Source organism: Prunus dulcis, chromosome 8 (genome assembly GCF_902201215.1).
Source record: "Prunus dulcis chromosome 8, ALMONDv2, whole genome shotgun sequence".
NCBI lineage: Eukaryota > Viridiplantae > Streptophyta > Magnoliopsida > Rosales > Rosaceae > Prunus > Prunus dulcis.
The window spans coordinates 8,582,347-8,610,244 of NC_047657.1; the positions used below are offsets into that span (position 1 = coordinate 8,582,347).

Genomic DNA, 27,898 nt, shown 5'->3' on the forward strand with positions numbered 1-27,898 from the left:
GCTCACGAGTTTTACGAGCTAAACATTCCAAAGATCAAACTTGGTCAAGCTAGGTCTGCCCAAAAATAAAAGAAAAATAATAATAAGGGAATAAATTGTATAAAATCAAAAATTAAAAAGATTATTTTTTATTTTATTTTATTTTTGTCTTGAAAAATAAAAATATTTAAATTAAGCACGGGATTTGGTTGTGTTGTGACTTCGGAGTACAGCCCAAGAAAACTTCCTGGCTTTCTATCCCAATAAAATAGGCACATAAGGGAAAGTCAGATCAGACCACCTCCTTTCGCCACGTAGCACCGCACAACCAGCTACACATAACGCGACGTCGTCTCGCTACTATAAACCACAAATGACAAACCCATCATACGACACCGTTTAAGATAGATCCAGAACTTTCCACACGCATCCTTCGCTCAATTTCCGCCTCATAAAAGAACGCCCTCCCAACAAAAACCCTAAACCCTAGAGCTCAAAACCCTACCCCGTCTTTACCCTTTCGAGTTCTTCGTCTGTGTGCGTGTTGTTCTAATCACAGCATCTGCCATGGCCACCGCCGCGTTACTTCGTTCACTACGGCGTCGTGACATCGCATCGGCCCCTCTCTTTGCCTACCGATCCGTACGTCTCTTACCCTTGCTCAGATTCTCTTCAAGTTCGCAACTTTTTCGTCTTTGTACTCTCGACCCTAGATCTTCTTTCATTCTGATCTGTCATTCGGGTGAAATAACTTAGTTTTTTTTCATTTTGTTATATAAATTTTTATTTTATGAAGTTTTTGTTGGTTGTGATCCGAGGAATTAGAAACGCATAAGTGAACAACTTCTTTTGAAATGTTTAATATTTTCCTCCGTTTTCTGAGAGGCCAAACCGAGAAACGGAGCTGAGGGTTTTTTTAAATAAATATGTGTGATTTTTATCTATTGCGTGATCATCTTTCAGGCTTCTGGTGTGTGATTTTGTTGTTTTGATTGGGTTAATGATAATTACGAACTCTTGAAGCTCTTTTTGACTGTCATCTTTGCCTGATGACTGACATTTAGGGTGGTGGAGTACTGTTGTTTTTATTGCCAATTTCAACAAAGTTTGAGGATCATTTTATAGAGCTTTACATTTCTTTTATTTTATATAATTTACTGCTTAGTTCAGATGATTTGATCAAGATGGAATTTTATTTACATATTGGGGCGATGTAATGGGTTATAGTAGGAAACTCAGTTATATATGAATTGAAGTTGTATATGATTGTTCATTATGCATCGCAGTGCTTATTATATACTTTATGGTTTTGCAGTTGAATAGCACTTCTAATTCATCACATCTTGTTCAAAAATGGGGAAGCTTGGCTAGAACTTTCAGGTATTTTGGACTTGCCTAGTTCATTATGTAAATATTTCAAATTTTTCTCTATGTTGGATTGTTTTTAATGAAATCTTCTCTGATAGTTCCAAACCTGCTGGAAATGATGTTATTGGCATTGACTTGGGTACTACCAACTCATGCGTGGCTGTGATGGAAGGAAAGGTAAGGTTATTTGTAAGTTCTTAATGATGTTCTGACCTAATTTCTTGTTTAAGCTTTTTGTGCAAGCCATTTATGTCTGATTAATTGTGGATTTGTTATAGAACCCCAAAGTCATTGAGAATTCTGAAGGAGCTCGAACCACACCATCAGTGGTTGCTTTCAACCAGAAAGGAGAACTATTGGTTGGTACTCCAGCAAAACGTCAAGCTGTCACGAATCCCACAAACACAGTTTTTGGAACCAAGCGTCTGATCGGTAGGCGCTTTGAAGATCCCCAGACGCAAAAAGAAATGAAGATGGTTCCATACAAGATAGTGAAAGCTCCAAATGGAGATGCTTGGGTTGAAGTCAATGGTCAGCAGTACTCCCCAAGCCAAATTGGAGCCTTTGTCCTAACAAAGATGAAAGAGACTGCGGAGGCTTACCTTGGAAAGAGTGTAACAAAAGCTGTGATCACAGTTCCAGCCTATTTCAATGATGCGCAGAGGCAAGCAACAAAGGATGCTGGCAGAATTGCTGGTCTAGATGTACAGAGAATCATAAATGAGCCTACTGCTGCTGCACTTTCCTATGGTATGAACAACAAGGAAGGGCTAATAGCTGTGTTTGATCTTGGTGGTGGAACATTCGATGTATCCATTCTGGAGATATCCAATGGCGTTTTTGAGGTTTGCATACTTTGCCATCCAGTTAAGTCTTTTTTTTCCCTTCGTTTTGTAAAATATCAGTAACAACTCTCTCTTATGTAGGTGAAAGCAACAAATGGCGACACATTCCTGGGAGGAGAGGATTTTGACAATGCTTTGCTGGACTTCTTGGTGAGTGAATTCAAGAGGACTGAGGGCATTGATTTGGCAAAGGATAGGCTTGCCTTGCAGAGACTTAGGGAGGCAGCTGAGAAGGCGAAGATTGAACTTTCATCAACATCACAAACTGAGATTAACCTTCCCTTCATTACAGCTGATGCTTCAGGTGCTAAACATCTGAACATCACGTTGACAAGATCCAAATTTGAAAGTCTGGTAAATCACTTGATTGAGAGGACAAAGGCTCCATGTAAGAATTGTCTGAAGGATGCTAATACATCTATTAAGGATGTCGACGAGGTCCTTCTTGTTGGAGGGATGACACGTGTTCCCAAAGTGCAAGAGGTGGTTACACAAATATTTGGCAAGAGCCCAAGCAAAGGAGTGAATCCTGATGAGGCTGTTGCTATGGGAGCTGCCATCCAAGGTGGCATCCTTCGTGGTGATGTTAAGGAGTTGCTTCTTCTGGATGTCACTCCTCTATCACTGGGCATTGAGACATTGGGTGGAATCTTCACCAGGTTGATTAGCCGCAACACAACAATTCCAACAAAGAAGAGTCAGGTCAGTCATTAAAGCCACCCAAACGTACTTCAGATTACATCGACTAGTTGATATGTTGGTGTGAAGGGTGAATTTTTAAGGAGCATTTTATTATTTTTATTTCTTCTTATTAGAGTTAATATGAGTTGGAGGGTCTAGGTAAGCTGGATTGCAGTTATGACCTTTGACCTTGGTTTTGTTTTCCTTGGGTTTTAATCTGACCCCACATTCTTTCCTTTTGCTGTCTATTTCGTGTTCCTGATTTGTTTTGTATCATTTCAGGTATTTTCAACTGCGGCTGACAACCAAACTCAAGTGGGTATCAAGGTGCTACAAGGAGAGCGCGAGATGGCTTCTGACAACAAGATGTTGGGAGAGTTTGAACTCGTGGGCATTCCTCCAGCACCAAGGGGCATGCCTCAGATTGAAGTCACCTTCGATATTGATGCCAATGGTATTGTCACTGTTTCTGCCAAGGACAAGGCCACCAGCAAAGAACAGCAGATTACCATTCGCTCCTCTGGAGGGCTTTCTGAAGATGAGATTGAGAAGATGGTCAGGGAAGCCGAGCTACATGCTCAGAAAGATCAAGAGAGGAAAGCTCTAATTGACATCAGAAATAGTGCCGATACTACCATCTACAGTATCGAGAAGAGCTTGAATGAGTATCGTGACAAGATCCCAAGTGAAGTTGCCAAAGAAATTGAGGACGCAGTTGCAGAATTGAGGACGGCAATTGGAAGGGACAATGCTGAAGAAATTAAGGCCAAGCTTGAGGCTGCGAACAAAGCTGTTTCTAAGATTGGGGAGCACATGTCACGAGGTTCAGGCGGTGACTCTTCTTCCGGTGGATCAGGGACCGAGGGTGGAGACCAAGCTCCCGAGGCAGATTATGAAGAAGTGAAGAAGTGAAAAAGTGAGTGCCGGAGCAGTAATTGAGTTTTACTTAAAATCACTGTCAAAGATGAAGTTCTAAATTTTTATTTGCCCGTAAAACCTCACCTCTTTTGGTTTTGTATCTAAGTGTTGGGAGTTTAAATGTATTAGGGAAGCACGATCTACTTCCTCTGCCCTTTTTTTCAGTACATTTTTAGTTGAGATTTTGTGGTAGTCATTAATCACCGGTATTTCTTCTGGTAAGTTATCCATGAGAGGATTATTCCTGGTTTTGTCCAGGCAGGACGGACTAATTTTATAGCTGTTCAAAATTTGAATAATGAAATAGGTTCAGAATTCGGAATAGCATATGCTATGCTTAAACCTCATGCTCTGACTTCGCGTCCTATGCTCTGCTGCTGCTGCTTATTCATTCTTTCCTCAATCGCATTTCCCCATTTTAATCAGTCAACGGTCAATGATCAAAAGTTATTGCAACTCTTGCACATTTTCGAAAGCCTTATCTGGTACAAATTAATTCGTACAGAGATTTTCTTATTTTCTAATTACTTCTTATTTTCGGAAGCCTCTGCCCCCTTCCAATTACTTCTTATTTTCTAGAAGTGAGTTTCAGCCAATTTTCTCTGTTATTACGTTGCTTGTTGGGTAGAGGAGATGACTAGATAGCGTCCGGAGTACATTCATGTTAAGGAACAAAGGGCAATATTTCTCGAAAGGAGGGGAAAAAAAAACAATATGACATCAGTTTTTCTCTCAAATGGTTAAGAAATTGTTCTCTGATTGTGCCCAATATTTTTGTTTTGTTAAGAATGGATTTATGGGTTTGTAATGAAACCTTTATAGTGAATAAGAAGAACAAGTTGTTGTTTTGAAAACTTAGAAGAAGAATTTGATTTGAATAGGCAAAAGAATAACTAGTTTTGAAACCCTAGAAGGAGAATTGAGCGAAGGACCCTCTGCCAAAGAAGCAGACGTATTCAACTCCTATCTTATTTTTTTGGGGCTATGATCTGGTGGGGTCCGATACTACGGTGGGCTTAGCCCGGCCTGATACTACAGGCACAGGCACGCTTAGTCTGGCTCATTATGTAGAGGATAGAGCATGAGCCATGATTTATAAGCTCATCGTCGCCTCCTATGTTATTGCCGAAATTGAACCGACTCACACTGATTTCTAAGTGAATTGATTGTTGTCGGTTAAAGATGTCATCGATTCAACGTCACTTTTCGGATAGTTGACACCCACGAGCAATGGCAGATCCAAGATTATGTGGCCAAGGGGTCTCAGTGTAAATGTTCTGAAATTTGTCTACAAATAAAATAATACTAAATAAAACTAAAAAGATATAAAGATAGTACTTCCATTCATAATTCATAACAAAATCAATAATACAAGTTACAATTGACCACGACGAGTTTTCATATTTTGAAAACATTGCATTATAGTTTCGTTATCAATACAAGCAAAAACATCTCTATCAATGTAAACTGTTGATGCTCAAAATGACCCTGCCAGTATTGAGTCCAACTTAGTGATGACATGTGTGGAATCTTCAACAGGGAAGGAGGCTAAGGCCTTTGGTAAGGGGAGAACCTGCAGAAGACAAAATAGGAGAAGCAATCGTTAAGCTTCAGACACCGGTGTGGTGCAGGCCGAAGGCTTTCCGATGCTTAAGTCAGCTTTAAGTGGTAACTTTGGTAGAGTAACAGTAAAGGTGAGAAAGTAGTTACTCTTTTTACTTGGGTACTGTCCCCTATTTATAGAGATGTGAAAGTGGGAGGTTTGCACAAAGTTTCAATGTGGGACTTTGTGTAAGTCGCCGTGGTGGCCACACGTGTCTTTGGGATTAGGTTTGGCAATTGGGAGCTTCGGCAAGTGTCTGGCACCTCGGAAGTGTGTCTTCCTTCGGCAGGGAAGAAGGCGTGGCTGCCTCGGTACTAGTTGCTTTGATGCTAGGTATGCTCGTTTGATTATGGTCTAAACAGTAGTCTCCCAAGTTCGAGGTCAAGAAGTAACTTCTAGGTTGGGAACTTGTGAGTTTTAGTGTAATCATGACTGAGCATTCCAACTTCAGTGGGAGCCGTGGGGCATTCCCTAGTCTCCCAAGTTGGCAAGCCAGAAGTTGCATCAACACATGGAATAAACGATACAAGCTATGTGAGCCCCTAGAACTGCTGGTAGCTGGGTACCTGGGCATTCTGTAGGGAGGCTGGGAGCTGGGTCCTTAGGTTTTAGGGGCTAGGCTTTGGCAGGGGAAGGATTGGTGAGTCCTTTCTTGCTTCAGCAGGCCTTGCCGTTCGGCAAGGCTATTTCAATATATATATTTCTCTCTCTTTTTTTTTTTTTTTTTTTTTTTTTTTTTTTTTTTTTTTTTTTTTTTTTTTTTTTTTTTTTAAGCTGGGAAGCTAGACCTTCGGCAGGCTGAGTCTTTGAAAAAATTTGGGGGCTCCTTTCAACTTTCATGGCCCTTGCCGTTCGGCAAGGTCCCAGCCTTTTTTTTTTTTGGGTGAAGAATCCATTGGGGGCCTAAGCAACACAAATTCGTTGAGCTGGGTATTGGGGCTTCGGTATGAAAAGTCCATTGGGAGCCCATGTTTCCATTGTATGCTCCTTGCCAAATGGCAAGGAGGCCAAACTTAGCCTAGTCCTACTTTAGTCTAACCCTTTGTGAAATGGGCTAAGCCTTTTTGTTTATTTTTGGAGCTAGGGTTTAGAAGAGGAGCTGAGTATAAAATCTGCACCAAGGGTCACGACCTGCACCGTATACCTTTAGCATGATCATTGCCGTTCGGCAAGAGTGATATTTTTGGGCTAGGCTGATTTGGAAGTGTGAGTTCGGCGAGAGTGCTGAAGAGGTTTGGGTCTTCGGTGGTGGCTCGAAGCTGGAGTCAAGCTTTGGAGGTTAATACACTTCGTGTGTTTCTAGAAATCTCAATGCTATCTCAAAGTTTTGGATCGGCTAGGGTTCGTTCGTGGATCAGGGGTTGTGCATTTGCTGTTGTTCAACTATTACCGAACGGCAAGGGTTGAGTGGAGATTTGTAGAGGCCTCTCGTTGGATCCGATCGGGGCTTGCCGTATGGTAGTTTAAGACCCTTCAGCGGCACTAATTCGGTAAAGAGGCTGGGCTTTTTGGATCGTTGGCAAGAAGTAAAGGCCTAGAGCTGGGCTGTTTGGAGGATGTCGTGGCATGCGGGGGTCTAGGTTCATTTGGTGACTTCGCTATTTTGGCAACACAGCGTTGCGAGCCCCCTGATTCTACCTCATTGGCCTGTTGCTTGGTGAAGTTGAAGACATTGTTGTGAGTCTCTAGTTAGTTTTAGACTCCTGATTTCGGGAAGCATGGCCCTTGCAATTCAGCAAGGGTGCTAGGTCCCTGTGCGAGAGCCTCTGGGTTGCAGGAGATCCTGGTGTCGAGTTTGGGAGCTAGGCTCGCGGCAGGCTAGGGTTTCTGCCAAGTGCTTGGGCTTTCGGAGGCGAGTGAATCTTCGATCTGGTAAGGCTTCTCTTTAGTCCCTCTTTTTCTTCTGCAGGACGGCAAGGGTATTTGACATGATGACTGCTTTGGTGTAGTGTGGATCTTTGGCGGGAAACAGAGAGAAATCGGTGCTAGGCCATTTGGGATTGGGTTGTGCATAATTGTTTGGCAAGAGCACGGGTTGAGGTAAGCATTTTTTGAAGCTATTTTTTCCTTCTCGTAGCCCTTGCCGTTCGGCAAGGGTGGGCTGAGAATTTGTATGTTGTTGTGTGCTTTGGTTTGTGCTTGAGTCCCTGTCGAAAAATTGTCACTTTGTCCTCTGCAAGGGTGCTATTTTGGTAGGTCTCCTTTGCCTTGACGTTGTGATATTTTTAGCACGAGATTGTAACCAGGCATGGCCCTTGCCTTTCGGCAAAGGTGAATGTAGCGAAAGCTCTTGACCCCTTTGTTGTTTTCGGTGTTAGGTCCAATTCATTTGAGCTCCAGCAAGAAGGCCTTGGGGTTTCGTTGCTGATTTGGAAGCTTGGTTGTCGGCGCTAGGTCTAGTTAGTTGGGCCTCTAAGTGATAGCATCGGGCTGGGCCCTTTGGATTTTCCGTAGGGGCTTCCATATCTTTTTACACGGGTCTTGCCATTCGACAAGGCCATGTCGAGTTTTTATGTGATTGATTTGCCCTTGTGTTGATTTCGGCAGGGTCTAGAAGGGAGAGATCAAGTGCTAGGCCATCAACGTTCGACAAGTGGAACTTAGCAACGTTGGAATTTTCTGTGAGTCCTTCATCCCTTCTGCACGTCCCTTGCCGTTCAGCAAGGGTGGGTATTTCAATTTGTTGGGTCTCTTGGATTTTTACTGTTTCCTGATGAAAGTTTGGGTTTTTAGTGAAGTTTTAGACTTGCCCGTGACCTTGGCTTCGTTGTCTGGGGCTAGCCCTTCGGCAAGCTGAGATTTGACGGTGTGCTGCTAGGAAGCCTTGTCCCATATACTCCTTGAACTCGCTGAAAGCCTTGTCACACTCAGCAGTCCAGGTAATGCTTTGCTTGCTACCCTTAAGTGCCTTGAAGAATGGGGTGCAGCGGTCAGTGGCCTTGGAGATAAATCTGGTCAGGGCTACGACATGCCCTGTAAGGCTTTGAATGTCTTTGACCGTCTTAGGTATCGTCATGTCTAAGATGGCCTGGATCTTCTCTGGATTGGCCTCAATATCTCTCCGGCTGATCATGAAGCCAAGGAATTTGCCCGAAGCCACACCGAATGCACATTTTGTGGGGTTGAGCCTCTTTCTATACTGCTGCAGGATGGTGAACATGGCAGAGAGGTTAGGGATATACTGGACAGCAGTGCGACTCTTGACTTGCATGTCATCAACGTATACCTCTATGGTGTTGCCAATCAGTGGGGCGAAAAGGCAATTCATCAGACGTTGATAAGTAGCCCCGGTATTCTTGAGGCCGAAGGGCATCACCTTATAGCAGTATAGGCCACGATCCGTAATGAATGAGGTGTGGGCTTGGTCCTCGGGGTGCATGAAGATCTGGTTGTACCCTGAGTAAGCATCCATAAAGCTAAGGAGAGCGTGGCCAGCTGCGGCGTCAACCAGTTGGTCAATGCGGGGTAGGAGGAAGCTATGCTTCGGGTAGGCCCGATTATGGTTGGTGTAATCTACACACATGCGCCAGCCCTTTCTTGGTTTGAGGACCATCACGACATTAGCCAGCCATGTGGGATAGTCAACCTCCTTGATGAATCCGATACTACTTAGTATGTCCACCTCCGCCCTTATGGCCTCATAGCACGATGCTTCTGTTGAACGGGTCGGACGACATGATTAACGCTGAGCTTATGGGATATGACGTTTGGTGATATGCCAGGCATGTTATTGTAGGACCATGTGAAGACTTCAGAGTTGTGGTGAAAGAAGGTGACGAGGTCAGAGCGAAGCTCTTGTGAGAGGGAGGTGCCCGGACCTGCCTATCCGGGATGTCTTCATGAAGAGTAACCAGCTCCAAGTCATCCACAGGTTCAGCCTGCTGTGTGAGACTCCTCCCTGAGGTCCTAAGGTCGTTCAGTGCTAGCTTGAGGAGGGGCTGGAGCCTTGGTTACTGCGAGTGCCTCACTCCTATGTTAGCGATTAGTGAATTTGACTGCTGAAGCATAGCAGCTTCGGGAGCCAAGTTTGTCGCCACACACCGTGCCTGTGCCATTGGTCATAGGGAACTTCAGCAGTAGCATATGTGTGAAAATAAAAACCCTCATTTGGGCCAAGGCTCAAGGATGACGTTGTAAACTGTGAAATAGTTAACAATGAGGAAGAAGGTGGTGATCGTCGCCCGCTGGGGTATGGCTCCTATAGATATAAGGAGATGAATGCTTCCAATGGGCTGGACAACATCACCAAAGAAGCTCACAAGGGGTGTGATGCTTCGGTTTAGTAAGTGAGATTGGACCTTCGAAGTTAAAAATGTCCGCACGGATAATGAATGAGTCATTATGGGGGAGGATAACACCACGCTCCTCCTCCTCGCAGAAGGTAATAGGGGCCTAGCCCAATTTTTGGGTCTTCGGCAAGCATCTCTGCTCGGTGCTGAAGACCCGGTGCGCATAGGTGGAGCGGGCATAATGTTTGATGGAGTTGTTGGAGGTTCCAGCCAAGGTAGGACCACCACTGATGGTGGAGATCATGTTGATCTGCCATTGGTGAGGGTTAGGTGGGGGTGAGAGGTTGTGCACATAGGTGTCCAGCTTCCCTTCACGGAGGAGCCCTTCAATGATGTTGCGCAAGGCAAGACAAGATTCGGTGTCATGGCTGCTGAACTGATGAAAGTGGCAGAAGACACCTGTGTTTGGCATAGGCTTGCCTGACGGTCTCAGGAGGGGTGGCTTGGGGATGATAGGGGCTTCACGTACCAGGACTTTCTCATAAGTGGTGTTGAGGGTGGTGAAGACCTCGAATCTGGGCCTGGGTGTAAAGGGAAGTGGGGCCCAATCACTTGTCTTGGAAGGGTTGCTTCTACTAGATTGGTGGTGGTTGCTATGTCTGCCATGTTTGTTATTGCTGAAGGGATGCTGGTAGCTATCCTTTCTTTTTTGGGTGTGGGGTACCCTGGGTACTTGGGGCGGGAGTAGAATGCTGAGGTGGGGTTGGGGCATGTACTAAAGCAGGTGGAGGATCAGCGAAAGTGTTACACGCTAGATTGGCTGGGCCACGCTTGGAATTGAAGTATTCAGCCTTGGCGTAAACCGTTGCTTGCTTCATTAACTCTGCGTATGTGTTCCAACTGTTGCTATGAACCAGGTAGCGAAAGTTGGACTCGTAAAGGCCACTTTTGAAAGCCTCGAAGGCAGCACGATCGTCAGTCTCTGGGCAGCGAGAGTATTCGTGACTGAACATGGCTGCATACTCCCGAAAGGGTTCGTCCTCACCTAGTCGAATCATATACAAGTCGTCGGTTTTGCCCAAAAGGGTTTATGGCTGCGATGTTGTTAGCTCTCCAGACGCGGGACCTTCTCAAAGAGAAGCCTCATGGCTGTGTCGGCATGAGGGAGAGTCTCGGGTGATGAAAGCCTTACGGGTGGGCGGACTGGAGCTGGGGAAGGTTCCCATTCTTCCAACGCCTCGGTATGGTAAGGTGGACAGGCTTCTGAATTATAAAATTCCCAACTATCCGAGTCCTCTACGCCCTCCTTGTCGGGTAAGTGGGTGGGCCCTGGTGGGGGGCCTAGTTGTGTCACCCATGGGTCTTCAAGGTTAACAGGAATAGGGATCAGCTCCGGTTGACGGTCCGAGATGCGGTCCCTGCAATCTCTGTAGATCCTGACTGGTTCATAAGGCCGGTCCTTCGGCAGGGGAATGCAAAGGAGTCGCGACTGGGTTAGCTCTGGATGAAGGTGGCCTTTACCCTTGCGGAGCCTAGATTGGGCCGGGGCGCTATGGCTGGAGTGTACTGGCTAGTTTGGCTGGGTATGCCCAACATTCTGGGTGAGGTCTTGTTGGGCATCTTGGGTATGAGTCATCTTCCAGTTTTGCTTTAGAACACGATAGTCATGCTCCAGCTTAACATTCCTGCAATGAAGATGCTCGTATTTCTCCGACATTTTAGTAACACTGTCGCGAAGGTGCTCCACTTTTGCCTGGAGATTAGTATCTGCCGGAGGTTTCCTTCGGGAAGTACCATCGCGGGGGGTATGATGCTGGGTATCGTGGCTATCCTCAGTCGGCATAGCAGAGTGTGGGGTGAAGAAGAGGCGACGAGGACTGATAGGTGAAGGAGCCAGCTGGGTTGGTAGAGAAAGTTGGGGATTCGATTGTCGATTCCCACAGACGACGCCAAACTATTGATGCTCAAAATGGCCCGGCCAATATTGAGTCCAACTTAGTGATGAGGTGTGTGGAGTCTTCAGCAGGGAAGAAGGCTAAGGCCTTTGGTAAGGGGAGAACCTACAGAAGACAAAATGGGAGAAGCAATCGTTAAGCTTCGGACACCGGTATGGTGCCGGCCAAAGGCTCTCCGATGCTTAAGTCAGCTATAAGTGGTAACTTTCGCAGAGTAATAGTAGATGTGAGGAAGTAGTTACCCTTTTTACTTGGGTACTGTTCCCTATTTATAGGAAGGTGAAAGTGGGAGGTTTGCACAAAGTTTCAATGTGGGACTTTGTGCAAGTCGTCGTGGTGGCGACACGTGTCCTGGGGATTAGGTTTGGCAATTGGGAGCTTCGGCAGGTGTCTGGCACCTCGGAAGTGTGTCTTCCTTTGGCAGGGAAGAAAGCATGGCTGTCTCGTTACTAGTTGCTTTGATGCTAGGTATGCTTGGTTGATTATAATGTAAACATAAACAATCAAGCAATCATTCAACCATTGATCTCTCATTCTATTGCGAAGTGAATTTTTAAAATATTTATTACGGAAAATGCCCTCTCCACTGAAGCAGTTGCAACCGATAAAACCAAAGCCAATATAAGAAGTAAATACACATAAGAAAATATTTCATGCATTCCTTTATCCACCATTTTTTCTGCAAGACTACTAATCCCTTCCAATTGAGAAAAATCACTACTTGAATGCATATGATGAACATAAACATCAAGTTGATCTTCAAGCATCAATAAGTCTCGATCCGAAAAATCTTCAGGATAAAATTGAGCAAGACGAACTAACTTTCGTTTGTCAAAAGCTACAAAGTTATTTTTCGAACTCAAGCATGCCAAACAAGTAAGTAACTCAGTGCTTACCTCGTTGAAGCGATCATTTAATTCCGCAAGTTGCCCATCAATTACATGAACAAAGATCTCCACACGATAACGATGATAATTTGTCTTTATTGGAGCATTACGCCGTGATCTCCCTGGAATTACATATTCCTCATCCATGGTAGGAACTGTAATATCGTGTTTATCACAAAATGAAGATGCTTGCTCAACCAATTCTTCGAACTCATTATCCCTCATCAACTGTAGGTTTTTCTTGCATGTTTTCACTAAACTCATTGCACTCACAATGTCTTGATCTTTCTTTTGCACTGCTAGAGACAAAGTATTTGTTATTCTCAATATAGCTTTCATTAAAAAAATAAGTGAAACACAAATTCAAAAGATTGTATTTCTCTCCATAACTTATAGGCTTCACCCGAACTATCATTAAGATTATCATCAACAATCATTTGAAGCACATTTATCACAGATGGGAACATAGAAATGATACTAATCAAGTTACCATCCATCATGTATCGCCGGCACATTTGAGACTAGTTCCTTGATTTAAGCATCGCCCCGTTATAAGACAATCATTTTCAAAAGCCTTCACAAGCTCTTCTTGGTATTGTGCTTTAAGTGCATCCTGATGCTTACAAGATGCTCCAACAACATTAACCAAACTATTAGCCGTTGTGAAAAAAGAGTTGACATCAATGTTTTTCTTTGCTATGGCAACAAGAGCCAGTTGAAGTTGATGAACAAAGCAATGAACATAACACTACTACAAATTCATGAAACCACGACACAAAATAGACGACGGTATAGCTTAAAACCGTCGTCGTGTTTTAAAAGAAGACAGGTTTACAAAACCTTCGTGATATGTCACCTTATACACCGCTAAAATCGAATTAGGTCGTCTTAATTTTCAAAACACGACTGTTGTGAATTACAAATGTTGTCTTTGAAAACACGCTAGGGTGCTTGAGAGTGAACAAACGTCGTCTTGTAAAACACGCTGGGTTTAGTGAGTTCAACCTCAACCTAAAAAATTTCAGATTTCCCCCCAAGATCGAAAAAATTCCCTCCCTCAACTCTCGTCCTCTCTAAACTCTCTTAAACATTTTCTGAAGCACTTGTCTCTCTGAATCTTCCTCATCTCGCTTCCTTCCCTCAACTCTCGCCCTTGACCTAGAGTGGCCGTTTAAATTCTGCAGTCGTCATCACAGAGCTGGCCATCGTCATGCGTTGGACGGTGACTCTGAGGACCACGCAAACCCCTAAGAAGACCTCCAAGAGAGACTCCTCCGTCGAAATCAACAACCCAACTTCGTCGTCATATAGCTCTTTCTTTTCATTTATCTGTTGTCTGCTCCACTGCGACTTTACTCAAGGGTTCTTATACAAAAACCAAGTTTATAATTTCAATCTTTGCTTTGGGTTGTCTCACATTAGCTTCAGAACGTCAACTTCGCCACCATGACTGAGGTATCTGCCAGACTCAAGCTAAGCTTAGGTATAATTTTATATGAGATGCTTGTGTTTGGGTTTGGGTTTATTTTTCTTCTGTGTTATTGGTGATTTTTTTGTCCAAATTTTACTTATTTGGGTCTCTTTAGGTATTGGGAAAAGTAAGATAATATAAATTGGGTGAATTCTGGGAGTAATTTGTTGTTGTCTGGATGCTGGAAAAATGACGGAAAAGTATGAAATTTGTATATGGGTTTGTTGTTTAATTGGATTTAGATCTGATGGATATTTTTGGGGATTCTTCATATATCTTTTCCTCTATTGCTTCCTCTCTCTCTAAATTTCTTTTCCCTTTTTTATGTCTTCAAATTTATTTCTGGTGAATGATTTGTAAGTTTTGATTTAAGGGAATTATATGTCAATTTCCTGGATTATGTCATTATCTTCTTTACGGAAGAAAGCCAATTGCTGCAATTTTTAGCTTTGATTTTTTTTTCTTCTTAATATGTCTTTTGGCTTCTGCTGCAATCTTTCATGTGTTTGATGTTTCTTTGGTGAGGAGTTCTGAAGGAAAGATCAATTACTGATTTTCCTGGATTTACTTCGCTCCATTTAAATAAACTGAGATTATAACTGTAGTATAGAGATTATAAATTGAAGTAATTAGAAGGTAGTTGCTCTTGTTTATGTCTAATGTTGAAACGAGATAATAAAAAGTCTGTGAGAGGAGGATTAGTAAGAGGTTATCTATTGGGGCTTGCTACTTGCCAATGAGAAGAAAAATCTAACTCACATTCTTGTGTTACTCCAGTTTGTTTTTGTCCTATGATTGGTATGCCTCGAGTGTGGAATGATTTTATCTTTCCAAAGAGATGGATTTGCTCTGTATTCCTTGCAACACAGGGAGTCTAAGATTAGTTCAAGGACCCTTGTTTCTTATGAGTAGTAAGGTACGACCCTTTGGTTTTATATGGAAAATATATATATAGCCAGCATCTTTTGGTTGTATGCTCAAAATCTTCTTTCTTTTTATTTCTTTTTAAACTTTTACAGCTCTTCCTGGCAATTGATTTGGCTTTGGACTGCAAAGATATACAAACAAATCTTTGGAATATAATATATAGGGATGAGTACATGGCATATGATGTATCTTTTTGGTTGCTTGGATATGATTGTTTTTAAGTATAGTGACAATCCACTATGATTCTCTATCTTTTTGGTTTCTTTGATTGCATTGTTTCATCCATTTTGTTTTTCTCTTCCACCTTGCTACAAAAATAATTACTGTTATGGCATATTTTTTTTTTTTTTCTCATATGATGTATCATACTCTTTGGTTTACTTAATTATTTCTTGAATTTCATCTATACTCTTGCTCACCTAATGATGGTTTTTTGCAGACAAAACCAATTGACTTGTCTGATTAAAAGAGCTTTGTGTGCAGTGTAGAGTCAGTTTCATATCCCATGTTAGATTTTTCGCTCTCTCTCTCTCTCTCTCTTTCTCTCTCTCTCTCTCTCTCTCTCTCTCTCTCTCTCTCTGTGTTATGCTCTTTCGTCTTTGCAAGAATGGCATATTAGAACCATAAAGGTGGTATCTAAAGGGAATTCCTTTTTCTGCCAATCTGTCTAAACAGTTTCATTAAATGGTTGATCTTTTTGTATTTGTGGTCATCTGAAGGAAAATAAAATGTTGCTAATGTTTGGATTCTGCATGACAGATGCCAATTAGTGTGAAGGTGCCAGTGCAAGGGAAGGGGGCTGAGGAAATAGTCTCAAGAAGAGTTTATTAGTAAGAACTGCATTTGCTGCATTTTGAAGGGTGAGTGAAGTTTGCATTTGTCCAATTCTATGGTTGTGTTGTGTGTTCCCTTTTTGGTAGCTGGTTAGATTTTAGATTTCTAGTTTGTTTTTTTATTTTTAAGGAATGCGAGTGTCCATTTTTTTCTTGTTTGACATGAATCACTAACAATCTGAATGACAATATCAATGCCAGCTACTGTTATTTATATCATAACCCAATTATTGGATGACAAAAGACTCTTAAAGGTTAGAAAGCTACCTTATTTATTCTACAGTAAGTTTATTTAGTTTATGGTTATAAATTGTTCGCATCAAGATTTCTATTTTAGTAAGATCCTTGATTTCATTGGTATTGGTTGACATGTGTGTATAAATCTCAATCTATTTTTGGTTTTGCAGTGCAAGAAGGCAAAGCTAACTCATACACACAAGAACAAATTGATCAAACTCGGATCAAATGGGCAGCAATTATGAGCAATCACATGTAGCTCCTCTATTTATAATTATAGTTTAATGCAACGAATATGGTATTTTGTATGGATATAGTAGGAATCAAGATTGGAGCGCTCCATTATTTCTAATTATAGGTAGGAAGTATGTATGTAATAGAATAAAGATCGGTTGACTATGTAATAACTATTGAATCTTCAAGTTTTATGAAAGAAATAATTTTTGAGTGTATATATTCGTTAATATAGTATTATAATTGGTTTTCTTGTTAAAATAGTTGTATAGAATCATAAGAAACAAAAAACTAAAATGCAATAGCTTGGGAACTTATTAGACGACAGACTCAAAGATAATAAAACGATGGTTTTATTGGAAAAACCGTCGTTTGTACATATAATCAATGACCGTTTTGAACCCAATATCATTATCTTTATACACAATCAATGATGCTTTAAAAAAAAATACCGACGTCTTTACCCATAAATGACGACTGTTTTGACAAAATACCGTTGTCTTTTAAACAAAAACTGTCATCTTTACCCATAAATAACGACGATTTTTTATAAACCATCGGCTTTACCCATAAACAACGACGGTTCAAAAGACCGTCGTCTTTACATCAGAACAACAACGATTTTTGGTAAAAACCATCATCTTTATAGATAAACAACGACGGTGAAAAGCCATCGTAGTTTGAAACTCCAAAAGATGGCGGTCTATTTAACAATGGTTTTCAAAGCATCACAACGACGGTGGATAACCGTCGTCTATTTCGTTTTTTGTAGTAGTGTAAAATGCACAAGGTTATTCTCTCAAAATCTTTGTTTTAAGGCCATTGAACTCACCTCTCATATTACTAGCTCCAACATAACCTTGTCCTCGTAGCTTGGAAAAGCTCAAATTCAAGGAAGAAAAGAATTCATCAGTGATCCTTTAGTGCACTTAAAGTTGTGTCGGTTACATGTTGAACCCCCACAAACCTTTCAATTATTTGTCCTTTGTCGTTCACATAACGTAACACCATCGTCATTTGCTTCTTTATTGAAACATCACGTGCTTCATCGACCATTATTGAAAAATATCTATCTTTTACATCACTCAAGATAAGACCAATGGTTTCTTTAGCACAAGAATTGACAAGATCTTTTTGAATTGAAGAAGCTATTAACTTTAAATTGCCCAGAGCATTGTCCAACACAATCGTAACTTTTTCATCATGATCCACAAGAAATTGCAGGAGCTCTAAATAATTCTACTTATTACTTGAAATGGCACTTTCATTATGACCACGAAAAGAAAGACCTTGTCGCAACAAATACCTAGTGCACTTGAGTGATGCATTCAAGCAAGTGCGATACGTCATGCAAGCTTGGTTTGTTTGCTTGATCACAACTGTTTCAATGTGTGTAGCTTGATGCATCAAATTGTAAGCAACTTCTCTAGCTTGGTTGTGAACACTACCAACCGATCCAACATGAAGGTTAAATCTTTCTTTCCCCTTCTTCTAATTATTAAAACCTACCCCAGTGAATGCATCACCACCCACTTGATCAAAATTAAGCTTGAAGAGATAACAATGAAGACAAAATGCAGCATCTTTAGCTATACTATATTCCAACCAATCATACTCATCAAACCATTGAACAATGAAGCGTCTATTAATTCCTGATTGATTAGTTTGTGGGAATTTATAACTTCTAGGTTGACAAGGTCCATTTTGTAGATATGCTCTTCGAATCTCATCCCGAATATTAGGACTATAATCCGTCATTCGAGTTCTTAGTCCAGGGTCTGCCTGAAGATTAGCCAATATCTCATCTACTTCAATTGGTCTTACATTTGAACTACCTGGATTAGATTGAGAAGGACTATCCGTAGATAATTTTCTCATAAAGAATCGTTCCATAAATCTACAAATCAATTAATTCAATCAATCATTAATTTTTATCCAAATTATTATATGAATATGAAAATGTCAATAACCCACTATCAATATTCAATATACCCTAAACACATATAAATCAATATTCAATATACCAAAATATCATATCAAATATCAATCAATATTCAATATACTCAATCAATTCACATTATCAATCAAGCATAAACTCAATCAATTTACATTTTCATATCCCTAAATTTCATTACATAAAAAAAATATATCAATATCAACAATATATGTTTTCACTATAAATTTATTAATATAAATTTTGCTTACTTGTAATTGAACAAAAGGGTGGCAGACGGCTACACAAGGTGGTGGTGGTCGGCACTGGGCCACTGGCAAAGAGTTGTGATAGAGGTTGTTGGAACTTGGACGTTGGGAGGTTAGGGTTTGAGAGGGGGGTAAGAGAGGTGCTATGCAGAATCGGGTGGCTAAGTCTGATTGTTTTTTTATTTATTTATAAAATTTATTTTTAAACATGGCTCAAAACAACGTCGTTTTGAGGCCAGGTCAATAAAAAAAATATTTGACTGAGCCTTGGACCAAACGACGTCGTTTGGAAAGGCTTGTTTTTGAAAAAAAAAAATGGCGCTGCGCAGCAGAGGAAGCATATCAGCTGAGACTTTCGTCGAGTAGTTGGTATGCATACAAGGGGTCGTCCAGCAGCTGTTCAAGGGGTCGTACATGGAGCCCCTAACCAATTTTCCAACATTCCAAGAGGTCGTGCGACCTCTCTTGTCCCAACATGCGTCCGCCCCTACCCACGAGGTCGATTCAGTGAGACTCTATCAACACATTTTTGTTATATTGCCTAGATCTAGTTTTAGTACTCTTAGATATGATTAAAAAAAATTGACGGGCACGGTGGAAAGGGTTTGCACACCAGTGATCTCAAGTTCAAATATTATGACACCTTGACAGTGTGTGTGAGTAAACCCCCATTCTCTAATATCTCTGTATAAAAATAATAATAATAATAATAGCCCACTTTTTGGGACCATTGGAGCAAAGGTGGTGGGGGATTTGAATTGTTGGGCTAGATATTAATGGGTTCCATCAATTTGAGCGATCCGATAGAGGAGCCGAATTTGGACGGGCCGAAAAATAAAGAATTTAGAATCAGTCTCTAAGGTTGGAGAAAGCCTATAGGGTATTTTCAATTGAGTATTCAGGGAGAAAATTGGAAGTCTGAAGCAAAAGACCTCCATTTAAAACTCAACATTCAGACCTAGAATTTGGTTCCCAATTTCTTAACCCTAAGCTCTAATTGAGTTTGGTTCAGATGGGCAGTAAAAAGAGAAGCTCCAGTTCCATGGAAGCCGCAGCTGATGCTGTTGGTGATGGTGGTGTTAGTAGTTTAAAGAAATCGAAGAATGGCAAAACAAAACATGAGATAGCAGAAGCTCCTGGCCCTTCTTCTACTGGTCCCACTACCGCCAAACCCATGGAGAGACAAAAGAAAAGAAAAGCTTTGGACAAAGGGAGACGTTACCACACTGAAGAGACCAAACCCAAAGAAGCCAAGCCGATAACAATGGATATAGAATCGAAAACTGAGGTACCCATTTCATCTTCAGCTACTGGGGTTCTGCCGGAGTTCCATGTGGGTGTGTTTAAAGACTTGGCTTCGGCTGATGGGTCTGTTAGAGAAGCTGCGGCGGAAGCTTTGGCTATGGAGTTGGTGGAAGTGCAGAGAGCTTATGATGGGCTTGAGAATAAAGAGTTGGTTGAAGGTGGAGTGAAGTTGGAGGCTGAGAAGGATGATGGGTTGAATGATTGTGCGCCTTCGTTGAGATATGCTGTGCGGAGACTCATTCGGGGTGTTTCTTCCTCAAGAGAGGTTTGCTTTCCCTTATGTTTTGTCCCATTTGTTTTTGTAAATGTTGCGTAATATTGGTGTGTTTGAAGTGTTTTTTTTTTGGGTGATAACTATTTGCCATGGTTTTAAATTTAGGCTTTGTTGAGTGTAAATCAATGTGTTCTGGTATTAACTTGAAAACCTTTGAACATCCTGGAATGATGCATGATTTTAAACACGAATGCATGTCTTTATAGGTTTGATTTGAGTTTTATGTACGCAATTTCATTTTATTGAGATAAACTTGAGAAGCTAATTTCTAATGCAACTTTTCTGACTAACTTTTGTTATATGCATGGTTTGTATTGTTTTTGCAGTGCGCAAGACAAGGGTTTGCGTTAGGTCTAACTACTTTAGTAAGTACCATTCCCAGCATCAAGGTGAACTCATTGCTGAAACTCATTGTTGATTTCTTAGAGGTGTCTTCGTCAATGAAGGGTCAGGTAGGCATGACTTTTCCATATATTCTTTGATCCCGTTAGTGTATTCTTCCTAGAAAATTTAGTAAGTTGTTTCCTTGTGGCATTGCAGGAACAAAGGGATCATCTTTTGGGTCGCTTATTTGCTTATGGTGCTCTTGCCCGATCAGGAAGACTAGCTGAGGAGTGGGTTTCTGATAGAAATACTCCGCTCATAAAGGAATTCACTAGTCTTCTCATTGCCCTTGCATCAAAGAAGCGATACTTGCAAGAGCCTTCCGTTTTGGTTATTTTAGACTTGATTGAAAAGGTATATTGTCCTGATAAATAAAATCTTGGTTTGCTTGTTGGAAGTTTCTACTCTTTATTTAATGCCTTGTCGGATAACAATGATGATTTCAACTCATTGAATAAACTGGCATGTTTAGACTTGCTGTATAAACATAATATGTTATGTCATTGGACTGTACATCATGATTGGTCTGCTCATAAACCTGTCTCAATATGTATTTGATTGAGTTATAACCCATGTGGAAGATCTTTTGATTCTTGGTTTCTTGTTAAATTTAGTTTTAGGTTTTTTAGTTTATTTTGTCTAAGAAAGCAGTCAACAATTGTTAGTGGCGAATCCTCGAAAGAATGTTCCAAGCACTGGATGAATTGCCAACCAATCCATGAATTTGGTTGGTCTGCAGATAACTTTGCAGATAACTTTGCCTGAATTCTTTGGGTTTTAATTTATCAGCACACATATTAGGTGGTGTTTAAAGTTAATCAAATTTCTTGACCCCGTCTTATCTTGGAAACCGGTTATGCGCTCTTTTAATAATCTGGGTTTAAATTGGATTCTCTTATCATATATGTAAAATGTACACATCCACGGAATTGTCCTCTCCAGCTGATCCCCCATGTAATGATCGTAAATGAGCACTCTAGCATTTGTCCACGTACTTGCTTCTTGGTTGAACATGTAAAATTAAATTCGAATGGCCCTTGATTTGGTCATGTAGTTGCAGAAGCCTTTGATGTAGATTAATTCCTTTGGAATTGGGCACTTAATCACTGAGTGCCGTGTAGTTTACGGCACATGTCACTGTTTGTAGACTAGTCTGCTGTTTCTCGATATCCAATTATTTTAGAAGGGGGAAGAAGCAATTAAAATTGTCTTTTTTTTCTTATCATTATTGAAGGTTGGTTGCATTTACTGGTGAAGGTCGTCCTCATTTGCTTTCACTCACAATTGCAGACGTTATATGTTAGTTGCATTATTCATAACAGCACCTACGTTGTTTTATTAAAATATTCACCACAGATAGAATTAACTGTAAAATAAATTGCATTTCATGTGATTATGTATTTCTGCATATGGCCTTCCTTTTTACAACTTTCTCAAGGCAATTTTGTACCCACCTTCTCAAGACATTTTTGTACCCAAAATTTGGTACTTGACTATAAATCATGCTTTGGTAAACGAGGATTGGTTAATGTTTTAGAATTTAGACAGTATCTGCAGCACTGGTGTGCTCTATGTTATGAAGTCTACATTGTACAGCTTGGTTGTGAACCTCTGTTCTTTGTCCTCTAATAGGACCTTTATGCCTGTAGTTTTAATAAAGTTCAAGTCTGTAAATGATAAGAACTAGAAGGCTTTCCAGAAAAATGAAAGCATTCTTTATTCAAATATAGTCAAGAGAGAAATAAATCTCTGTAAGCAAAATTTCCTGTGAAAATTGTTGCACTTATGCCACCATTTTGAGGGATTGAAGCTTTTCGCCTTTGGGAATGTGTCTTTCTATGTGCAGAGATATGGAGTTCTTTGTTCTGTTTCCATTGCTTAGTTTTGGCTCCTTCTCTTTAATTTTTTTTTTTTTTTCAACCAGATTGGATTGGATTTTAAATAGGTAGGTCATTAAGTCATCATCATGTCCTAATACTTTTAGTTCTGCATATTCTATTTTTGCAGTTGCACTCAGAAGCCTTGCTGAATCAAGTTCTAGAGGCCCCAGGACTTCATGAGTGGCTTGAAGGAGCTATTGAAGTTGGAAATCCTGATGCTTTGCTTCTGGCTCTGAAAATCAGAGAAAAAGTTTCTGCTGACAGTGCAAGATTTGGGAGACTTTTGCCAGATCCATTCACTCCGAACAAACTTTTTGCTGCTGACCATCTGTCTTCTCTTGCTAATTGCTTGAAGGTAGTGATGGTTTTGTTGCTGAGTTCCATATGTGTGGGTATGCATGGTCTGGATATCACTATGAAGGGAAATATAACTATTAACAAAAACAATTCCTAATCATTGTTTATTTTTTGGGATGGCAGGAATCAACTTTTTGTCAGCCTCGTGTACACAATGTGTGGCCTGTTCTGGTAAACATTCTTCTACCTGATAGAGTCTTACAGGCTGAAGATGCAATGTCTGTTTCAAATTCCTTAAAGAAGCATAAAAAGAATCGAAAGTCTAGCTCTTCTGACGAAGAGATTGCAAAGAACTTCCAGTGCTTCTGCGAGGTGATTATTGAAGGATCCCTTCTCCCATCATCTCATGACCGCAAACACTTGGCCTTTGATGTTCTGCTTCTTCTCCTACCAAGGTTGCCTGCATCTTTTATTCCGATTAGTCTGTCTTCCAAACTTGTTCAGTGCATGATTGATATACTTTCTACGAAGGATTCTTGGCTCTATAAAGTTGTGCAACATTTTCTTAAAAAATTATCTGATTGGGTTGGGAACGATGATGTGAGAAGGGTTTCTGTCATTGTGGCTTTACAGAAACACAGCAATGGTAAATTTGATTGCATTACACGAACAAAAACAGTTAAGGATCTGATGGCAGATTTCAGAACTGAATCTGGTTGCATGCTGTTTATTCAGAACTTGTTGAACATGTTTGTGGATGAAAGTCATGCTTCTGAGGAACCTTCAGATCAGAGTCAAACAACGGATGACAATTCAGAGATAGGTTCTGTTGAAGACAAGGATTCAGTTGGAACCATGGGAAATTCTGATTTTTTGAAAACATGGATTGTTGAATCCCTCCCTGGTATATTGAAAAATTTGAAGCTGGATGCTGAAGCAAAGTTTAGGGTTCAAAAAGAAATTTTGAAGTTTCTAGCAGTTCAGGGATTGTTCACTGCATCTCTTGGCACTGAACTGACATCCTTTGAATTAGGAGAGAAATTTAGGTGGCCAAAAGCAGCCACCTCGAGTGCTCTTTGCAGGATTTGTATTGAGCAGCTCCAGTTATTGTTGGCAAATGCTCAGAAAGGAGAGGGGCCACGTGCTTTGCCAAATTGCCTTGAGCCAAATGATCTTGGCTCGTACTTTATGCGGTTTCTTAGCACTTTGTGCAATATTCCTTCAATTTCTCTCTTTCGGCCTTTGGAAACTGAAGAAGAAGACACACTGAAAAAAATACAAGGAATGGAAACTTCACTTTCAAGAGAGGTACTTACCGTGACCTTTTTTAGCTGCACATATTTATTGGTGGGGAAGGGTGATTTCAGGTTTATGCATCTGAGCATCCCAATCCATTTTGAATTTCAAGGTCTGTTCCGAATATTAGATTGGATGAAGTTGAATCAGACCACAATATAACTTAAAACTTTGAAATGAGTGAGGTTTAGAATTAGGGGAATGTGTTTCCAATGGTTATTTTCCTAATAAAGGCCAACTTTTTGCATTCATTTTAGGGTAGGTTTGATTCTGATGCAAGCCTTAATAAGACCACTTACTGATCCCTTGTTCTGGGGTCTTGTAAATTGTGTCTTCTAGCCTTCTAAAACATGTTCTGTTGAACTACTTATGAACGGAAGTTTCAGATGAAAGCCAGTTAATTACTTTTAGTTCAGTCTTTCGGTTGCTTGGTTGTTATATCTTCTTCTGTGTGCTCTTTAACATGACATACAAATTCTTGAATTCTTCAATCGCAGGAAAGGAATTGTGGGCTTAGTGGCGATGCAATTAGGTTGCATGCATTAAGATACTTGCTCATCCAGCTGCTTTTGGAATTGCTCCTTCGACCAAAGGAATACTTAGACGCAGTCTCTGAGCTTATTATATGTTGTAAGAAAGCTTTCCCTGATCTCCTTGATTCTCCTGGAGAAGATGGCTTGGATGGTGATGATACTCCTGCGGTAATGGATGTTCTTGTGGATACATTGCTTTCATTGCTGCCACAGTCATCAGCTCCTATGCGAACTTCTATTGAGCAGGTGTGATTTTGGGACTCTGGGCTTCTGGTTTTTAAATAATTTTACATTTATGCTATGCTTGAAATGCTAGCTCACTTCTATGACCATTGTCATTTATTTGATGTTACAATGTTGTGAATTTTTTATTATCTAGATTGGCAATTTTTCTCTGATTAATTATCATGCACTGCCACTGATACTTGGCTGTAGTTGTTTCTTCTAATTCTATAATTTAATTAGTTGGGCTTTTTTATTCACTCAGCTGATGCTAGAGTAGTAGATTTCATGCTGGAGCTACATTATTAGATACTGATACTTCGATGAACTGCCAATGTATATATTTTAGATTTCTCCTGTGTCTGTCTACATATAGATGTGGGCACTTTTCAAAAGTGTCACTTTTCCAAGGAAAGCTATTTCAAGCTAAAATTTACTTGAATATTTATCTGGAATTATGTTGTAGGTTTTTAAATCCTTCTGTGATGATATCACGGATGATGGTCTGTTGAGGATGTTGATGGTCATTAAGAAGAACTTGAAACCTGCTAGACATGAGAAGAAGGCTGATAGGGACAACATTAGTGACGACGACAATGACGATGATTTTATTAACATTGAAGAAGATGAGGCCATTGATGCTGAGACAGGTGAAACAGGTGAGAGTGATGAGCAGTCTGATGACTCTGAGGCTGACTCTGAGGCTGTTGATGCAGTTGAGGAAGTTATCAAAGAAATTCCTGAAGCTTCTGATGAGTCTGATGGAGGATGGGATGATGATACAATGTTCCGGATGAATGCTGAGTTTGCCCAGATGTGCAAAGCGAAAAAGAATGTAGCTGGGGCTGACACTGCGCATCACCAACTCATGCTGTTTAAGCTTCGTGTTCTGTCGTTGCTAGAAATTTACCTACATGAAAATCCAGGCAAGTGTGGTATTGAAATTAGCTGGTGTACAGAAACAACTTGCAATATGTTTTGCAAGCACAGACTAGAAAAGATATTTTCTTCCATTTAAGTTTAATTGATTGAGGAGTAGGAGGTTATGGAGGTTATGTGTGTTTTATAAATGAAAATTGGGACTTATACATCATGATATTTGATGTGCACGGTACTTTTTCCTTTTTCTTTCTAACTTTTTCTTTTGTTTTTGTGCCTCTGGTTGACTTGATTGCCACAGGTAAACCACAGGTTTTGTTGGTGTACTCAAACTTGGCTCAGGCATTTATTGAACCTTCTACTGCAGAAAGTAGTGAACAGCTTGGACAGCGTATATGGGGAATTCTGCAAAAAAAGATATTTAAAGCAAAGGACTATCCTAAGGGTGAAGATGTGGAGCTACGCACCTTAGAATCTTTGTTGCAAAAGAACTTAAAGTTGGCATCAAAACCAATCAAGAGAAAGAAATCTGCAGCCAACCTGCCCAAGAAGAAACAGTCAGCCTCCTGGAACCGACCCAAAATGATTTCTGCCCTTGCACAGGGCTCCACTTTCTGGATTTTGAAGATAACTGAAGCAAAAGGTTTTTCAGAGACTGAGCTGCAGGGTGTTTTTGATATTTTCCAGGGTGTTCTAGTAGAATATTTCAGTAGTAAAAAGTCTCAAATCAAATCTGAATTTTTGAAAGAAATATTTAGAAGGCGGCCATGGATAGGGCACCATCTTTTTGGTTTCCTTTTGGAGAAATGTGGCAGTTCAAAGTCAGATTTCCGACGAGTAGAAGCACTTGATTTGGTGAGTGAAATATTGAAGTCCCTGGGTTCCACTGATGGAAGCGGCCAGGAAGCGTTGAAGAACATTATGAAAAGCCATCTACAGAAACTCTGTCGTTTGGTAGAGCAATTGTTGACAAATATGCCAGAAAAGCAGTCAAGACGGGCTGAAGCGCGGAAGTTTTGTATCAGGATTCTTCAGATGATAACAACCCTTAAGCTGACCAAGTCTTTCCTTAAAAATTTAGCCCCAGATGCTCATACCAAGTGCGAATCGCAACTTGGTGGTCAATTTATTAATATGAAGAAGATAATGAATGAGTAAATGTGCTGAGCCTCATGAATTGAGTTATGTTTCCTGTGTATGTTTAGTTGGGGACAACTGAAAGTACTTTGTGCTAATACCAATCACCAATTTTGACTTTTGGAACAAGGTTGAGCAGATATCCACTGTTTGCCTTAATTTTTCTGAGGAAGGTACGTTTATAAGTGAGAAGAATTTTGCAGTTGAAGCATTTTTCAAGTTTTTTGTGTGATTCCATTTAGTAGGTCACTTTTACGGTTTATGAGTTATAGTTTTCGAATCGTTTTATGAGTTATGTCATAGCAGACAATTATTTGTGCAACTATTTTTAATTGAATAGCCTCGTGGCACTTGAATCCCAACTCTCTTCTGTTGTCATATAGCTTGCTGATTTTCTTTACTCTTCTAGCAGCCTTTTGATTTTTACTTATTCAGAAGAATTTTCAATTTCATTCATAGACTGCTGATGGGTCTAAAGTCTTTTGACCTCTGGTTGTTGAGGGCTGCATATTATGTGAGCTATCAAATGCCAAATAGGGACCAATTAAGAAGTAAACAGGATTTTGACCTTTCATTATGTCTAGAAATCTTTTTCCTCCATTCTAGAGGAAGGGATGGATGCACCTTTTTCAAAGTCCGAAAATGACCTGAATTGAAGTCAACAAAACAGCATTTGGAAGGCTGTATATTTCATAATTCAATGCTGCACTTGATAATTTGAATACAATTCCAGGACCTAGGAATTGTTAAAAAGGGAAGGAGAGCTACTTCCGGTTTTTCTGTGTTTCGTGCAGAAACTGTAATCTCAGCACAGTTGAAATGTCCAAATGCACACTTTGTCAAATCGAAAAGGAATCCAATAATACTTTGATGTTGCGGCCTTGCCTTTTACAATGGATCCAATAATACTTTGATGTTGCGGCCTCGCTGCTCCGTTTTAATCAACTTGACTAAACTCATATCTTTGCATAAAGTAAAACTTTAACCTTCTGCAATAAACAACAATCACAAAGTAAAACTTTAACCTTCTGCAATAAACAACAATCACAGTAATAAATAATAAATATCAAGTCCCACGTGGATGTTTCAGCATCAAACACTTTCAGTTTGTTGGACCATCTGGTTGGTTTATTTAATTCAACTTTTTGGGATTAGAATATCAACTTTGATTGATTCGGGCATTGTGCATCCAATTGCAGTCTTGCTTGCAGATGCAAAAGAGCACTTCATAATGGTAAAATTGGTAATGGAGCAGCCCATGCTTATTAGACAGGCAAGCCTGGCAACCATCATGCCTAGAAATAATTTTCTTCTATTCCATT

The 27,898-nt window shown here is 40.5% G+C and overlaps 3 protein-coding genes across 3 annotated transcripts; 2 read left to right on the forward strand and 1 right to left on the reverse strand.

Annotated features, from left to right (window-relative positions):
- The first annotated feature begins 393 nt into the window (after positions 1 to 393).
- LOC117638068 (heat shock 70 kDa protein, mitochondrial) lies at positions 394 to 4,138 on the forward strand. Its single transcript, XM_034373159.1, has 6 exons — positions 394 to 621; positions 1,295 to 1,359; positions 1,446 to 1,524; positions 1,626 to 2,192; positions 2,274 to 2,894; positions 3,156 to 4,138. Exons 1-6 carry the CDS (start codon positions 547 to 549, stop codon positions 3,783 to 3,785), a joined length of 2,037 nt encoding a protein of 678 aa, XP_034229050.1. The 5' UTR covers positions 394 to 546; the 3' UTR covers positions 3,786 to 4,138.
- A 7,970-nt stretch (positions 4,139 to 12,108) lies between these two features.
- LOC117638406 lies at positions 12,109 to 12,729 on the reverse strand. Its single transcript, XM_034373538.1, has one exon. It carries the CDS (start codon positions 12,727 to 12,729, stop codon positions 12,109 to 12,111), a length of 621 nt encoding a protein of 206 aa, XP_034229429.1.
- Positions 12,730 to 19,229: 6,500 nt separating this feature from the next.
- LOC117638070 (rDNA transcriptional regulator pol5) lies at positions 19,230 to 26,825 on the forward strand. The gene is made up of 8 exons (XM_034373160.1): positions 19,230 to 19,939; positions 20,275 to 20,400; positions 20,489 to 20,686; positions 22,340 to 22,567; positions 22,693 to 23,817; positions 24,303 to 24,584; positions 25,027 to 25,486; positions 25,741 to 26,825. Exons 1-8 carry the CDS (start codon positions 19,382 to 19,384, stop codon positions 26,595 to 26,597), a joined length of 3,834 nt encoding a protein of 1,277 aa, XP_034229051.1. The 5' UTR covers positions 19,230 to 19,381; the 3' UTR covers positions 26,598 to 26,825.
- Positions 26,826 to 27,898: the final 1,073 nt, after the last annotated feature.

Bases quoted from the DNA above. Each gene is read 5' to 3' on its own strand.
- LOC117638068 (XM_034373159.1), top strand. From the start codon at position 547: ATGGCCACCGCCGCGTTACTTCGTTCACTACGGCGTCGTGACATCGCA. The intron at 1,525-1,625 runs GTAAGGTTATTT...GATTTGTTATAG, and splicing joins TGGCTGTGATGGAAGGAAAG to AACCCCAAAGTCATTGAGAA. The intron at 2,193-2,273 runs GTTTGCATACTT...TCTCTTATGTAG, and splicing joins TATCCAATGGCGTTTTTGAG to GTGAAAGCAACAAATGGCGA.
- LOC117638406 (XM_034373538.1), bottom strand. From the start codon at position 12,729: ATGAGTTTAGTGAAAACATGCAAGAAAAACCTACAGTTGATGAGGGAT.
- LOC117638070 (XM_034373160.1), top strand. From the start codon at position 19,382: ATGGGCAGTAAAAAGAGAAGCTCCAGTTCCATGGAAGCCGCAGCTGAT. The intron at 20,401-20,488 runs GTAGGCATGACT...GTGGCATTGCAG, and splicing joins CTTCGTCAATGAAGGGTCAG to GAACAAAGGGATCATCTTTT. The intron at 25,487-25,740 runs GCAAGTGTGGTA...TGATTGCCACAG, and splicing joins TTACCTACATGAAAATCCAG to GTAAACCACAGGTTTTGTTG.